This window comes from Carettochelys insculpta, chromosome 3, assembly GCF_033958435.1.
Source record: "Carettochelys insculpta isolate YL-2023 chromosome 3, ASM3395843v1, whole genome shotgun sequence".
Lineage (NCBI taxonomy): Eukaryota > Metazoa > Chordata > Testudines > Carettochelyidae > Carettochelys > Carettochelys insculpta.
In genome coordinates, this window is record NC_134139.1 from 124,447,816 (window position 1) to 124,465,568 (window position 17,753).

Genomic DNA, 17,753 nt, shown 5'->3' on the forward strand with positions numbered 1-17,753 from the left:
TAAACTCTCACACTGGTTCAGAACATTAAGATTTTGAGACTATTTACCCATAAATTGAAGGCTTAAACCGGCTATTTTAATCCTTCAGTTTGTAGGCTACTGGAAAACGTTTAAGATATAAAATGTTAAAGTTGTTCTGAAGAAGGCTAGTTTCAGCCAAAAAGAATGTTTTAAGTTACTTGATTTCCATTTTTTCTACTTCTAGAACTTGAAAGAGAAGACCAGAAGTCCTATAGGGCCTTAAAGACTAACAATTAGGTAATGAGCTTTCATGGGCAAGACCCACTTCATTGTTTTTTATCAAAATCTGATAAAGTGGGTCTTACTAATGAAAGTTCATTACCTAATAGATAAAATGGTTAGTCTTTAAGGTACAACAGATCAGCTCATTGTTTCTGTGTGTGTGTGAAGCTAACATGGCCATCCCTGTGAGACAATTGGTAGAGAAGAGCTCTTAAGAGTCTTCTTTTAGAATAGCTTTACAATAGTTTAAAGTTACATTAGAAATGTATGCGACACCAGCAGGGTAACCTGTTTGGTGTGTGTAGTGTCTTTCACAGTTCCCCCAAGCTCTTCTTCTCTTTAAAGTCCAGATGCTTGAGGCGTCCCTGAATCTAGGGAGAACTTGAGGAACTCTATACATTTATACTTGAAGCGAATAGGCATTGCAAAGCCCGAATTTCACGTTACAACAGTTTTAATATGACACATTCATTTTAAGCCACATACATTTTTACATTGGAATTGCAATTAATGTGGAAGACAAACATTTCTAGGTTAATAACTATCTTTTTACCTCTGGTGCAAACATGGTGTCGTACGTGGGATTATACTGAACTTCCTTGATAGCAGGATCCAGGTGGACTCCTGTCTCCACATCTTCCTGAAATACAACACAAATGCTACTGAAATGTAATCAAAACTTCTAACATATAGCTATTCTTAAATACCTGACACAAATTTGACAGTACAGAGCACAGTATGTATTTTAAATTATACCTATAGAATTATAGTTTTAATTCTAAAGAAAAAAATAATCATGAGAAGTTTGGCCAGAATTCTTATTTTTCAGTTGGATGAAGAACAAAAGTTTGACAAGTTTTTAAAATCAACTTTACCGTAATTGCAATCAAACAACAGCAGAACACACACACCACCCCTTCTTACTATTTGCCCTGTATACCAATTAATCTATTGGAGAAAAAGCACAGTACTTTCAGAAAAACAAAGAACAGCAGAAGTGTGAGCAGTTTGCATCCTAGTGGCTAGGCCCCCTGGCCAGGGCCTGTTGGGTGGGTCTTCAGCCCCACCCGCGAGTCTATAGGTTAAGTTTGGGACGTGGCCCTGAAAATCTAGTTCCCCCTTTGATGGCAGAGGGGTTCTGGTGGGGCAGGGATGACTCCCCACTCCCTTCATTGCCTGTGGGAGGGTCCTGGGCTGCGCCTTCTGGTAGCTGACTGGGTGGCAGCTCTGACTTGGGGCCTGCTGCCTCAGAGCCAGCTCCTGCCTCTTGGCTGCTCAAGCCAGACTGGGCTGGCTTCCTTCCTTTTACATCCCTCCAGGCCTGACACTGGCTGCAGGTGAACTGGGGTGGGGATGATTGGGCCAACAGGCCTTGTTTAATCCCGCCTTGCCTGGGCTCCCTCTCACACTCCTAGAAGAAGTTTGTGATTTTTCTTTTCTTTTTTTTTTTTAAAAGAAAATATTTCTGCAGATGCAGGGTTATTAGGAATTCCCTCCATCTCTTAAATTCCTTTCAAATTCACAGCTTATGAATAGCTCCCCAAGCAAACTTCCTTTTCTCCTTGATGCAGAAGTCTTTGTAAAGATGTGAAGTACCAACGTTCCCTCTTAGTCATTATCTTCCCCTATTTTCTCTCATAGCTTGTCAAGATCTTACCAATGATTTTGCACAACTCAGCGTACATGTGAATGTGCCCCCATTTTTATCCAGTGCTAGACACCTAGGCTCCAAAAATCTGACATCTCAGGCAGGAACTCATTTAATGAGGCACTAAAATGATTTATCACTTTTGAAAATCTTGGTCTCCATCCTCAACTCCACTTTGCATGATTCTTCCAAAGTCAGTCAACACTGCCTTTGAGCCAGCCACATGGCTGGCTACACAATGAGACATTTTCCCTAATATGACTAGGAAAATTACAGTGCTTTTGATTACTCTGGCACTCATTCAGAAGTGTGGACAATGGGAAGATGCAAGACAGACACCATATGGCGCGCTCCCTCTCTCTCTCTCTCTCTCTCTCACACACACACACCCCACCACCACCCCCCTTGCCCCCCGCTGAACATGCTTCTGCTGTGATTGATGCATTTTCTCTCCCATTCTGAAGGCCTGCAATAAGGCATTGCTCCTTGGAAATCTACATGGAGATATATTTTTATATGCATACCTCTTCCCACGCTTCTGCTGGTTGGGTCAAACATCAATGCAATAGTGTGTTTCGTTGTCCCAAACAACAGCATGTTTTCCAGTTTACCTGAGGTGAGGGGTATCAAGCGTACAGCCCCCACACCTCTAACTAAAGCTCTGCTCATTTTTGCCTCATCTCCCTCTGTTCATTTAAATACACCACCACAGACCTTGAAACCATTTAATTTTTCCATCATCATATCCTAGAACTAGGTCCATCATATTCATCTTAAAGCCATCTGTGTGGGAGATGACCACCCTGGAAACAACTGCTGTTCAAGTAAGGCTTCCTAGCCAACAGGCTGCCACAAATGGTTATCACCAGCCCTGGGAAGCATTTTCTGCTAAAACTTAAAATTTATGTCTGTGCATTTTTCCAATGTGAAGCTTCAGAACATCTCTCTTCTCACGTCTGCTTTATCATTTTAACAGTTTGCCTTTATCTGCCAAGAGTATATAAGCTGTCTGGACCAGGGATCCATGTAAATGAAGATAAATGAATTCATTCTTATTCATCATAATGGGTAAAATCCAGTCCCTGCATAATGATTGAGAGAACCCTATGCCAGTACTGTCGTCCATGAGAGTAGCCTCTGCTTGTAAAAGTTGAATATCATCCAGTAAACACATCAGTTTCCTGATTCTTGGACTAAAAGACAGGAAGGTCAATATAGCTTGCTCTCCATTTTTAATACCTTTCTTTATGCTCACTCTTTGACAAACTCAGAAATGAACTGTTTATTGACTAGTCCTCCAGATTCCTGGGGACCCACGATGACCGAGATCTCTTAAATTGTACACATTTTTATCAGAGCATACACAACATATTCACTTTTGCCTGATTTAGATTATTTTCCTTTACCAAATGAAAATTATGTAGTTCAATCTTTGTAAACTGCTTTTTTTTTTATCTGAACTAGAATGTTACTATAAGTGGCATATTGTACTCACAGATGGCACATAGCCTTCTGTCTCTTATCTGACCAAGCTGTGATTTGATCAGTTTACCAATCATCTTGGATGACAGCCCACTGATCAACTTTATTCCAAGCTGAGATTAAACCAGAAGGTATGGAGAACCAACCTGAAGAAAGAGATTTGACATCAGCGCCCTCAATTTGAGAGAAGAGTAAGTGTGACAGAGATATATCCAGCTTGGGTTTTTTTTGTTTAAAGCATGACTCTGGCTTCTAGTTAGTAGGTGCAATTTAAAATAGTGTTTTAAAGCTTTAAGGCTCTAAATGGACATGACCGTCTCCAAGATCACTTGTTCCTACCACAGTGATTTTAATCTAGGATAATGCAAAGAGATGGACCTACACCATTAAACTACAGTGAAATAATTATTCTGGTAGAGCTGTGCTGGGAAATTGCCCTGTATACATATATAAAGCCCTAAGTGTACAGGCACCCACAGGATCATATGGGTGCAGTTGTAAGAACAGAAAGAAAACACATACACTAGAATTTTAAATGTTCCTCTATAAACATCAACCTTATATAAAGTATGCATGCTGAGTTTGCTCTTTTAAACTACAGAAAAACAAAACAACATACTACATGTTTACTTAAACAGTTATTCATCAGTATGTAATGCCCACAGAAGGTAATCTTGCTAATTGAATACCAGGTCCACAATAATGTATTTGGTTACATATCTAAAACTTAAATGGTTTAAAATCTAGTTTTCTTAATCATGGTGGAAGAAGAGTGGAAAAAGTCAGCATCTTATAAAAGCAACTTAAATAACCTGCTTATAGAAAAAAACAAGGACAATAAAAAAATCTAAACATTTTACTCATTTTAGAATGTTTAGCTAAGACCGTTCATGAAAACAGTTCAGGCAAGAACTTCTACCATACTAATATTGGAACTGTAACCCCAAAAAGAAATATTGTCTTTCATTAGACCTGACTGATAAAAATAATGTACACACAATTATTCCATAGCTCCTGCTTAAGTAGGCAGTATTGCAAACTCATCCTGAATGACCTCATTCCTTTCATCATGAGACTCTCCCAATTTACTAGACCTGCATGACAACAGCTACCATGCCAAAATTTCATATCCCATTTGACTGAATAGGGATAACATAATGGGCATTAATCCTTTCATCCACCTACACACACAAGAGACAGACAAAGCAACTACAATAGGACTACACCAAAACAATTCCCTGAATGGTATTACTTATTTGCATTTGAGATTAGAATTTTTCTCCTAGAACTCTTCCAATCTTCTCAAACCACACCAACCAGTTTATGCTGACAGACCAGAAAGAGTACTATAAGCATCCATTTCATTATTTCTAAACTGAAGATTATCATGTTATTTCTAAAGAACATATATCAAACCGATCAGAAACAAGACTTTCACAGTTCTCTGAAATTTGCACTTATAAATACTTGCTAATCTTTAAAATGTAATTGTTAAAGTCTAGACTTACAAAACGCCAAGAATTCTTCAGTTCTACTATTTTTATCCCCTTGCTTCTTCCTATCTGTTACATTCTTCTCTCAGCTACAGACTGACACTCAATAGATGATAGACAGTGGTATGAAGGAAAATCCTCAGTAGAATAGCTACAGCGATTCTGGTTACACTTCACTGTTAGCTGAAGAGTCCTGAGTCCGAAGTCATACAATAAGTTGTTTCCCATACCACAACAGGTACATTCTTCTGCTGGGAAAACTTCTGGGTCCTTGAAATTCACACATATGCTGCATTCATTATAGTTCCACATTCCAGCATCTTTAGCTTTATTTATTCCAAACAAGCAAACCACACTTATGTTCACTAAGTGATAATCTGCCAATACATTATTGAAGTGTACTTAGTTTTTTGTCCATTAGTTCATTTCACTTTTACCTACCCACAAAATAATTTGAAAATGTGTCCTTAACTCCTCTTAAATTTCCTTCAAGTCAGGGTGGATTGATTTAAATCAAGGTGACATAAATAACCGATTTAAAGCTCCAAAAATCATATTTAAATAAAGTGACCAAGAAAGCTAAGACTGACTGTGCTTAAGAGTGTGCATAATTTTGAAGTAAGCCCCACTGAACTCACTGGCACTTCTGGTTTTTTAAGAAAACAAGTATAGAATGGGGTTCCCTTGGAATAGCTGAGTTATGTTGAAGTAAAACAGAGAATAAACTTATAGCATCACCATAATGGTCCGTGATCACAATGTTCCAAAATAAGAGGCACGAACTACATAATATAAAATAAGAAAATGACATTCAGCGGCAACTAGCAACTCTAGATTTCTCTTACTGCAGCTTTCTGCACTATATACTTGAGTGATAGATTCTAAACCCAGTTAACTAATTAAACTAGACATAAGGATTAGCTAAGCTAAACATTTTTTTCTAGCAACATCCAACTGTGTCAAGTGGGCCAAGTGAGGTGTCTACAGAAAACAGGTAATGCCCTAAATGTGGTTAATCTTCTAGTACATCTGTGCCATAGTGTTTTTGTAAAGTTACAGATATTGGCTCTATATCTGTATTAGAAATGTTTTAAAGCTAAGGATCCACAATGGGAGGTGTGGTCTCCTCCAAGCCAGGATGATGGATGAAAATACATATCCCAGAAACTGGGACTTGTAATTTGGGATGCAACCAATGGCAGAATGCCACAACGGGCCACCTGGTCAGGTGTTCCTCCATTGCTTACATGTCTCCAATGTACAGGCAACAACAGATGGCTTTGCCAGCCAGGGGTTTCCTAACTGCAGTGGGGCAATAGATGACACGCACATCCTCATCATGGTCCCAGAACACCTGGCCTCTGAGCATATAAACTGAAAGGGGTACTTCTCCATGGTTTTCCAGGCATTGGTAGATCACACAGGTCATTTCACCAACATCAACATGAGATGGCTGGGGAAGGTTCATGATCTGTGCATTTTCAGAAATTCTGGGCTGTACGGAAAGCTCATGGATGAGACTTGTTTTCCAGACCAGAAAAATCAAGATTGGTGACGTGGAGACGCCTATTGTCATATCGGGCAACCCTGATTATCCTCTGCTCCTTTGCCTTATGAAGCCCTACACAGGAGCCCTAGATTGCAGCAAGGAAAACTTCAAACAAAGACTCAGCAAGTTCAGAATGGCAGTGGAATGCACCTTTGATTGTTTAAAAGTAAGGTTCAGATGCCTACTGACACGTTTGAACCTTTATGAAACTAATGTCCCCACTGTGGTTACAGTGTGCATTACATTTTTGAATCCAGGTGGGAGAGTTTCCTGAATGCCTGGAATTCTGAGGTTGAGGCCATGAGCAGGGCTTATCTGCAGCCACCTACATGGCCATTCACCAATAACCATATGGAAGGAACAACAATGAGGGATGCTTTAAAACATAGCTTCATGAATGATCCGTTGTGCATATAAGAGTGATGTATTTCTCTGTTATAATACCAACCAACCCCCACTCACCAAACTGATTTGTGCTCCCTACCAAATGTGAACCGATAAATCAGACTTACACAAAAAATGCTTTTACTTGGTGGGAGGGGATTAAGTTGCAGGAAGAATGGATGTGGAGGGAGAGTTATTTTCCTAAAAGAAGGGCCGCTGTGTTTTCAGCCCTCTCCACCCCTGCCCAGATGCATGTGGTGCGAGTCCTTTGTTGCCTTTGCCGTAGTGGTGGACAGCTGTACTGTCAGCCCTCTCCACCACATCCAGCGCTCTGCAATGATTTGTGTGCCCTACTACTTGTGCATGAAAAAAAAGAAAAAAATCACACCGAGCTCAAATGAATAAGTTTATTTTGAGGGGAGGAGAGGTTTGAGCAGCAGAGAAATGAAGCATCGTCAAGGTTGGTGGAATAAGCTTTTGCAGTGGCCCTTGGGACTCCAGAAAGAAGTGAGCGTATCCTGCACTGCTGCATTGGGAGCCCCTCTGCAGCTCCGGCATGGAGTGCAGGACCTCCATTTGGTTGCTCACTGCCATTACGAGCTTTGCCTCGTCCTCCCTCTGGTTTGACACTCGCTGTCTCTGGAACTCAACCATACTCTGCTGCCACTGTGCTGTGTCCCTTTTCATGTGACTGGTTTCTGCTTCAGATGGTCCATGTGCTGCAGGATCAAATCCTGCCTGGACCTTTTGCACTTCCTCGCCCTGGCTCTCATGCTGAGAATACCAACTGGAAAGTGAAGGTCAAAACTGAGATACAATCCACACAAAGCATTTACCCATGGGATGAATGGGCCTCTGTCTCTACTAGCTTCTTTTTGCAAGGTCACTTAAGGCTTATAAGGATGGGATTCAAAAGCGTGCATTGCACAAGCCATCATTTACCATCATTTCTCCAGAACATTTTGTTATGCATATGGTAAGCTATTGTCTGCTTTCCAGGGTGGGTAGGGGACGGGGGGTAGGGGTGCTGCAAAGAAGGAGAAGCTGTCTGGTGTCCTGGAACAGGCAAAAAGATTTTTCGGCCATTCTTGGAGCAATCCTCCACAAAGAACAAGGCCTGCAGAGCCTGGCAGCTGCATCACAAGGGGGGATGATGGGGAAGGGTTCAATTCCAGACGCATGGACGGCTGGGTAGGGAGGGATCCCTGTAAAGTGAAAAGAAATTCCTGGGGACGGAGGGGCAGGTTGGAGTTTTCCAGCCATCTGCCAGGTCGGGGGAAAAAAGTTTCTCAGTGGTCACTGGAGCAGCCCTCATCAGAGAAAAAAGGCCACATAAAGGAGGGCAAACCCACATGTGCTGCACATACTGGTTTGTGGTAGCAGGGTCCACAGAGCCTGGCAGCTATGTGGTGAGGGGGAAGGGTGGAGAAGGGTTCGATTCCAGCCGTTAGGATGGCTGGGTGGGGAGTGATCCCTGTAAAGTGAAAGGAAATGGGGGGGAAGGGAAATGGGAGGGGAGAAGGCCCAGAGAACCTGTCACCTGTATGGAGGCAGGGAGACGGAGCACCTGTCAGCCACGTAGTGTGGCAATGTGCTCCAGGGAAATGTGAAAGGGCAGGAAGCATTGCAAAAAATTCAGTCCAAACTCCCGTGCTTCTTTAGGTTGTCAAAGATGACGTCCCCCTCCTAAAACTAACAGATATCAACAAAAAACAGCTGCTTATCCCGTGTGACCACAAGCCAGGAAAATTTGCCAAAATGCTGTGTGGCACCTTGACACCAGATTGCTATCTGGTTGCCTGGCATGGCAAGGTGCGATACCATGGAAGCCACAACAAGTCAGACCTGCCCAACAATCTCATGCAAGGAAACAAGAGTGCCTGGACGAGGCCTTCAAGGAGATCTCCAAAAAGGAGAAGCACTCCATGCCCAGCAATATTAACACACTGTTCTGAGGGGCACAGATCCATAGAAAACCTGTACCCATACCTTTACCTATGCCCACCCACAACCCGCTTCTAGCAATCTAAAAAAAAAAAAACACCTCACCAGAACAGCTTGGTCCAGGGGGGCCTGGGGACCTGCACTGGGGAGACCAGTTCCACCTCTAGGGTGAAGAGCTCCGGGCTGTCGGGAAGAACTTCCACGAGCCCAGGGCCTCCAGAACTGTTGGAATGAAGAGTGGGCAACATGGTGGTGCCGCACCCCCCCCAAGAAGCATATGCAGCTGTTCATAACAGTTGCATGTCTTTGGAGATGACCTGGATCAAGGGTTGGCTTCCCAGACTCTGCGATAGGCCTGCTGGAGTTCGTTCCCATCACCTGGCATTGTGTAGAGTCCTGGAGCGACCTTTGGCAATCATCAACTGCAAGATATTATCATCTAATCTGGCATTTCTCTTGGACAACCAAAGTCTGCTCGCCACTGATTCATCTCCCCAAACTGCAAGAAGATCCAGAACCTCCTGATGGCTCCACGCTGGAGCTCTCTTGCAAGCCTGAGAACTACTAGGCGATCCCAACCCTGAGTGCTCATGATTGCAGGAGATGGATACAAATGCGGTGTGACAGCTACCGACGTGGTGCAATGTGATGGGTAAAAGAAAATTTTCATTGTGGGTACCCTTTATATTTCCAGGCCTGGGTGCTGATGAATTCAAAATTCAGATTTGCGGGCTTCCTGTGACCTTCTTCTTGCGTACCTGAAGAGCAGCAAAGGAGGAAGTGGCCATACATGGAAGGGAACCACATAGCTTTGTGGGATACATACAGGACACTTCTGGAGGCTAATAAATTTGATTTTAAGACATGGCACTTTCACACTGGCCCTTATTTAAACTTTTAAATTCAAACTTGACTCTATACCCAGCTGGTTGTGATGACATTATAATACTGATATTAGTGCTCCCTGATTGAGCTAATGGTATTTACAGGCAAGACAGTGACATTTTAATATCAAGCTAATGGCCTTAAATTCAAATTTATCTGATAGTGTAGATGTAGCCTAAGGCTTTGTCTATACTCCAAACATTAAAATGCTGCCATGACAGCACTTTAGCTCAACAGCATGGTTGAGTCACCATCACTGGGAGAGAGCTCTCCCCAGTGCTACAGAAAAAACACTTCCAAAAAGGTGCGACTCCCAACCCTAAGAGCCACTCTATGCTGGCAAGTTTCAGCACTGAAGTTTGCTGTGTTCAGGGGAGTTTAAGCACAATAACTTGCCTGTGTAGACAAAGCCTAAATCATATCAACTTCTAAGGGACCTCATTTACACTTCACAGTCCCTTGTAGCTTCTACTTCTCTAGCAATGTTACTGTACACCTCATGAAACACTTCAACTTTATAAACTATGAAAATAGTTTGACGATATAATTAGATGGTTGTAGAATGCACATAATGTATGGTAACAGCTTAATTAAACATCACCACAACAAAAGAAACTCCTGAAGAAACTGCCTGCTGGATCTTTTTCTTTCTTTGATGTGTATGTGAGACAGTGACAGAAAAAAAATCTTCATATTAAACATTGTTGATGCTTGCAGGCATTATTCAAGCATCGCTCCCATTAAAATACGCTAGTTTCAGTAAGGACTGCAGGATTGGGCTCATAAATGACTAAGGAACAGTATCAGAAGATAATGTTTCAATGGTTTACACTAAGACTTCACAGTCCTTTACCCACAGGATGTTATAAAATTTACCTTTAAATGCACAGTCCAATAATTTGGGCCAAATTCTGACATCGGGTATTAATGCATGGCTTTCAGTGAAATTGATGAGAGCCGTGCATGCACATTTAAAAGCAGAATTTGGCCCTTAATCCAACTCTTAAGTTCTGGGGTAAATACTTGGGTAATGTCTCTACATTTAAAAAAAAAAAACAAAAAAAACCCACCACCACCACAAAAAATTGTAAAGAGGTCATTATCTTTCAAACATATGTACCAAAAAAAACCAAACAAAAACCCTACCAAAAACGATTTACATTTTTGTTGCATGCTTTGGTCTATAAAGCACAATGTTCTCAGACCCTAGGCTAATTCAGCACTAACTAGCCAAATAACTAATAAGGGTATTCTTCTTTGTACGGGATTTATAATTACTCTTGGTCATCCATTAAAATTAAAATGCTGTAAATGGACATCCTACCCCACGGGTCACAAACTTAACAGCTCTACATGGCTTATGCAAAAAGCAGTGACAATCTTGTTCAATTAATTTAAATATTTTCTGCTGAGATTTATATGGTATTTATAGTGAAGTCCAACACCATATGGATCTGACCCTAGAAGTTCTGAAGCACTTTAGCCCAGCCTAGCAAAACATGTAACCACACAAACAGTCCTACTAACATCATGAGAACTACTCACGCTGAATTTTAAGCATGTTCCTAAATGCTTTGGTGATTTAGGCTAGCATACTCTGCACCTGGCAGGATCAAGCTTTAAGTCTTCACTGTACACAAGGTATTCTATAAACTCACAATAGTTTCAAATATTGTATTTAAAAACATTAAGCTTCTCTTCTCATAAAAAAAACTTAAAATGACTACTGAAGCCTAACATAGCCCCACTGTCTCCTTACTCTAAAAACCTTACTTATTTAATTCTACATCTTTTCCCTACCAATAAATTAATTAGTTTCTACCACATCAGAAAAAAAAAAGTTACTGATATTCTATTCAGAAATATGCATCCTTTCCAGTTAACTTCTGGGCAACTACCAATGACTGAATTCTAGGTTCTTGTCTGCTCCGCTCCCATAAAATACGTTCTCTACTTTCCGTCTCCTCAAACAAGTGAAAATGTATCCCCACTTCACCAATAACTGAAAATAGGCGCTTATATGAAACATTTGCTATGTTAAGCATTTTAATGACTTTAATATTCCTATATAAACTTTCATCATATACTTTAATAGCCCACTCTTTTCCCCTGCATATTTTATTTTAGTAGATCACATCTGAATTTTTCAAATAACGTTTTGAAAAGGTCAGTGCACACTCCTACCGTTTTCCTTTATAAATAAAAATCTTCAATAAGATGTTAAGATTCAGATGGATGCATTTTACACACTGTTACTTAAATTACAATTTCAGTTCTATTTCCTAAGAATAGTTAAGTGCACAGGTCAGCAGTGTGTGAGTGAGCTACCAAAATACACTAAAGGATGACACCTCAAAATTATTTTTTCAAAACACAGCTACAATTCATTAGTGTAATCTGTAAATGTCATTTTGAAATCAAAAGGGACTGTGCAAATTTACGATGCAGATCAAAAGCACAGACCTTGCCCTCTTTCAACATCAGCTAAGAACTATACACCCTGGGGTGCGTCTACACTAGGAACTAACTTTGATGTTAACTTCAAATTTAGGCACTACTTCAAGGTAGCCTGCAGACAGTCTTGCTTTCCCTTACTTCAAAGTTAACTTTGAAGTAAGGGAGCCCAACTTCAAAGTCCTTACTCCACTCCTGGGAATGGAGTAGTGCCTACTTCAAAGTTTAACTTCAAAAGTGTAGACACTCAACTTCAAAGTCTACTTTGAAGTACAACTTCAAAGTAACAATCAACTTAGAAGTTATTTGTGTAGTGTAGACACGGCCTTGGAGCAACATCTTAGAGGAGTATTTCGTGCAATTCATAAAAGTGCACAAAAACAAATATATATCTAGTGCACTAGGTGTCTGATAAATTACAAACATCAAAAAACTAGAACTAGCAAATAAGTTTTGCTACTTGAGAAACTTAAGGATGTATTCTCCTTTTATACTTATGTTTTGAAGTCTCTGCCATTGCAGAAAGATTAGAAAGCTGAACTAAATAAGAAGCAACAACATTCAATAAAAGTAGAAGCCAGACACCAAGGGTGTGTCTACACTAGGAGCTAACTTCAAAGTTAGGCACTACTTCGAAGTAGCCACTAGAGAGTTTACACACACCTATTCTTACTTCGTAAGAAGCCCAACTTCGAAGTCCTTACTCCATTCCTGGAGTTTAACTTCGAAGTAGGGTGCATGTAGATTCTCAGCTTGGAAGTTACCTACTTCAAAGTCTTTTTGTAGTGTAGACACATCACAAGTTACTCAAACCTTGCTTTTTTAACTAAAGTAGACCCAACAATCCACTAGGCATGAGAGTGCTGCATGGCTACAGTTCAGATCACAGGATTGAAGTGATTTCTCTAGTTGCCATCCTTCCCTAATACAGAGCCAGATCTCCCATCTCTTTTCCTCATACAAGCTCATCTCCACAATACACGGCCAGCACAATGCTGCAGCCACTACTTAAACCAGCTAGCGTAGCTATGGTGTGTCAGCAGATCATTATCTTTTTGCATTTCTTCCTTGGTCAACTTGATGCTCCTTCAATAAAGATGGTACAATTATTTTGGCATTTAAGCTCAAGACCTGTTTCTTTTTATTGTGCAGTAAAAAATACTCAGATTCAATTAGAACAGTCTGCCTTCATCAGATACGTATACATGCTAAAGGAGACAATGCCAAGTCTTCCCTGCTTGATGTTAGGCCAAGGTCAAACCTTGACATTTTGGAAACACATAACCATCAACTTGTGCTTAAAACCTACATCCTTCTCAGATAGTGGAAGCACGCATGAAAGAACTGGGTAGGCTGTTAGTACAAATTATCAATAGCTCCTTGAAAGCGGGAGGCATTTTTTTCACTGAAAGAAGCACAAGCACATTCTGTACTCAAAAAACATTGTTTGGCACTCAATCTTGACACCAGTGTAAGCTCTCCATGGTCGGTGAAGATTAATTAAAAGGCTGTGGCAAGACTATTCAAAAACTGTTCAGCAGCCACAATGCTTTTTCCAGACTAGATGCCAAACTGGTTTGTAGGAGAAGCAGGTCTAGTGGTACTGAGGGATAATCTCCTCCTGAAATAGACGAAGATCAAGTCTCTATCTTGATAATCATTACATCTATGACCTATCTTTGATAATAAGATGTTGACTTTTTTGCAAACCGTAGGCATGGGTGAGAGTAGGACTCTTTGAGTAGCGTTTAGATGGGCACTCCCAGAAGGTGTTACAGGACACCTTCACCTCCTCCACATGAGTACCTTTGGGGGGGGGAGGTGTATGTAATATTCCACATTGTCACTTCTTTTGTATAATGAATACATGAAGCCATTGGGAGTTCACATGGATCGGAAGGTCGTCAGCATGTTGGCAACACTCAGCTTTACAGTAAACTCTCACTACAGCAGACCCCGTTTTACTGGGCATCGGTAATGATGGACATCCGCTCTCCTCCTCCTCCCAAAAGAAAGTAGACAACAGTACTGTACTCTACAGTATCATAAATGGTGACTCACTAGAGACGCCACTGGCGCCCACAAGCCTGAGACCACCATAGCTGCAGGGTCCCTGGCCATGGCATGGAGAGCTCCTGCTGCTGTGTGTGTCTGTCCCGTTCCCCCCCCGGCCCCCAGCTGAGATTTGCAGTGGTTTTCACAGCCACGGGGGAGGGGGTCCCCGGGGCAGTAGGGGCTCAGACTCAGGGGAGTCGTGCTCCGCCCTGAACATGGGTGGCTTGCAGCTTAAGGAACCATTGCACTCAGGGCAGAGCGCAGGCGGCTGGGAGCCAGAGTGAAACCTACAATATAATGGACTTTCAGTTTTAACAGACACTCTTCCCGTCCATTATATTGAGGGTTTAACGTATATCTCCATCATCATGGCTGGAATTGCTGGTGGCACTAGTGAGTGTCTGGAATACTGAGTAGTGCAGAAAATGTCTTTTCCCAGAAGTGCTAAGAAAACAGTGCCCTCTGTAACAGCGAGAATGAAATAGCTTTCAATCAGCAGAAAGCAGTGCAACAGTACACCAATGTTTTTGGCTTTTGAGACTGGTACTCTACACATCATCTTTAAATGTATACAAGACTCTGCTGAGTCTCAATGCATGGTTATTGCTACTTGCTGTTTATCATAAATGTTGGCATTTTACAGATGTTAATGCTCCTGTCAACCTATTAACACCCCAGAAAGATTAGAAGCTCCAAGATATGTGTAAAAGCTAAACAGCAGGGACTTATATTAATTTAAGGTATTGAATCCAACAGTGAAGTCTTCAGATCAAAGCTTGAAACATTTAATAGGACACAATGCCTACAATCTGAAGTGTGTATACAAAAAGGGAGGAAGGGAGGGAAGGGATCAGTGAAGAGGGCAGCATCCCAAAAGTCTGAGAGTCATGTAGTGTCAATCACTTTTTTCCTGCCCCAAAGGGCTGATGAGCAAAGAGTGGGGAATTGAGTAGTGAACTGAAGATACCGCTAGCCAAACCAAGAAAGCTCAAGCTCAACAGGGAGGTCAGGACCAACACAACAACATCCATCCAGCTGAGGTGAAGAGTTCGGTTAACACTAGACTATCACACTTTGGCCTAACACATTCCCTCCCATCCACATTTCACATCGTGGGCAACTTTCCCCCTAACCGGTTAAATATCTACTTGTTGCAACACCTGATCTGGAAAATCAGCTACAAGGCCCGAGACCGCAGCCGGATTAAATCGGCGGAGCAGCCAAAGAGCGCGCCCCGCATTTCCAGCAGCCCGAGAGTCGGCCCTAAGCCCAGCCGCGCAGCGGAGGGCGCCCAGACGGCAGGAGATCTCCCCCTGCAGCCACCAAGCGAGACAGACACGCAGCGGGGGCCATCCTCCCCCGGCAGCTCCCTTGGCCTGGGCCAGCGGCGCTGGGGACTCCCCGTCCCAGCCCTGGTCAGGACGAAGGGAAGGGGACCGCCAGGCGCTCGAGGTGCCACCTACCTTCACGGCCACCTCGGGGGCCGCGTCCACCGGCAGGGCCTGCGGGTCAGCGGGAGGCGAAGCGAGGTGCAGCACCGCGTCCCGGCTGGCTACCAGCGCCGAGCGGCGGGAGCTTCCCTCGATGTCTGAGCCCGAGTCGGAGCCGGAATCGGAGTCCCCGTAGGACGCGAGCGCGGCGATAGCAGCCGACATCTTAGCAAGGAGGCACCGAGGCGCACCCGGAACGAACAGGTCCTGTCAGCTACATAGCCCGCCGCAGAGAGATTTGTGTGTTTTGCGACTGACTGAAAATTAGTCAAATGCAACTGTTAAATAACGTATTATTTATAATTGTCCGTGTCTTTAACTAACCGTTGTTTTGGGAAGCAGAAGCCCCTTCCCATAGAGCTGAAACAGAGTTAATCTTTCAGGACTCACACGAAGGACTACAAATCCCAATGTGCAACGCGCCCTACCGGGGGCAAATCAAAATTGGCGTGACTGCTAGGATCAGCAAGAAGTCCTCTGAGAAAGGCTCAGACCCCCGCCTGTCGGATCTGACTTGTTTTTTCTTCTTTTGATAAGTACTCTTGATACTGGGCTATTTCCACCTTGCTAAATAGACCTTGTCAGCTCTGGCCCTCCCTCTTACTGGGACCACACTCTTTAAATACCCCTCTGAAACCACCCCCCCACTCATGCATCTGATGAAGAGGGTCTTTGTCCACAAAAGCTTACGCTCCTTAATATCTGTTAGTCTATAAAGTTCCACAGGACTTCTTGTTGTTCTCAGAGCTACAGACTAACACAGCTACCTCTCTGATATATGGCACCTTATAGACTAACAAATATTTTGGAGCGTAAGCTTTTGTGGGGAAAGATCCTCTTCATCAGATGCACGAGTGGGGGTTCCATAGCAGGGTCTAAATATATAGACTCATGAAAAGGAGGAAGTCCCAGGTTTTTGGAAGGGGGGGGGGAATAACGTAATCACTGCTTCTCTGCTGAATAAATGCTTCAGACAGAGCACTTCAGAATAATAAACTCACAACTAAAAAGAAAAAGCAGTCACACAGCATTTTAAAGACTAACTAAATAATGTATTAGGTGATGAGCTTTTGTGGGACAGACCCACTTCTTCAGATCACAGCCTTTCCAGAACAGACTCAATATATAAATCAGACAGGTCCAAAATTTAGCAGGGTTGACAAACTAGAAAAATTGTTATCAAGGTTGGCAAATCAGACAGAAGAGCAGAAAGGAGGGCTGTAGGGTGGGGAAGTTGAGTGTTAGGTCAAACATCAAAGTAAGTGACCGAGTCCTTATAATAGGTCAGGCAATTGCTGTCCCGGTTCAAACCACGTGTTAATGTGTTGAATTTGAATATGAATGTTAGTCCACAACATTCTCTCTGTAGAGTTGATGGTTGTTAAAGTCTCTCTTCTCCAGAATACAACTCTCAGGTCTTTAGCAGAATGGCCTACTCCATTAAAGTAATGGATGACAGGTTAGTGTATTTGGAGATTTTTGAAACAAAAAGCAGTCAAGTAGCACTTTAAAGACTAGCAAAATGGTTTATTAGGTGAGCTTTCTTGGGACAGACCCACTTCTTCAGACCATAGCCAGACCAGAACAGACTCAATATATGTTCTGGTCTGGCTATGGTCTGAAGAAGTGGGTCTGTCCCACGAAAGCTCACCTAATAAACCATTTTGCTAGTCTTTAAAGTGCTACTTGACTGCTTTTTGTTTTGATAGTGTATAGACTAGCACGGCTTCCTCTTTGTTACTATTCTGGAGATTTTTGATGTCTGCTCTATGTCCATTTATTCTTTGGCAAAGAGTGTTTACAGTTTGCCCAATATAAATATAAATAAGGAACAGGAAAATGTGTCCCTGATGCTGTAATTAAGGTGGTTAGGTTCAGTGATGATATCTCCAGAATAGATATGTGGACAAAGTTGGCAATGGGGCTTGTTGCAAGGAACAGTTCCTGGATTAACATTATTGTGGTACAGTCCGTGGTTTACCACAGCAACCGCAGGCTATACCACAATAATACTAATCCTGGAACTTTTCCTTGCAACAAGACCCATTGCTAACTTTGTCCATATATCTGTTCTGGAGATATCATCACTAGACCCAACCACCTTAATTACAGAATCAGGGCACATT

At 42.3% G+C, this 17,753-nt stretch overlaps 1 protein-coding gene across 1 annotated transcript in view; it reads right to left on the reverse strand.

Annotated features, from left to right (window-relative positions):
* CDC40 (cell division cycle 40) overlaps positions 1–15,807 on the reverse strand; it is a 70,348-nt gene extending 54,541 nt beyond the window's left edge. Inside the window, exons 1-2 of the mRNA XM_074990758.1 lie at positions 15,601–15,807; positions 797–883 (exon numbers count right to left, since the gene is read on the reverse strand). Coding sequence (XP_074846859.1) covers positions 797–883; positions 15,601–15,792 — 279 coding nt within the window. The 5' untranslated portion in view covers positions 15,793–15,807. The remainder of the gene's footprint in view (positions 1–796; positions 884–15,600) is intronic.
* Between the last annotated feature and the right edge of the window lie 1,946 nt (positions 15,808–17,753).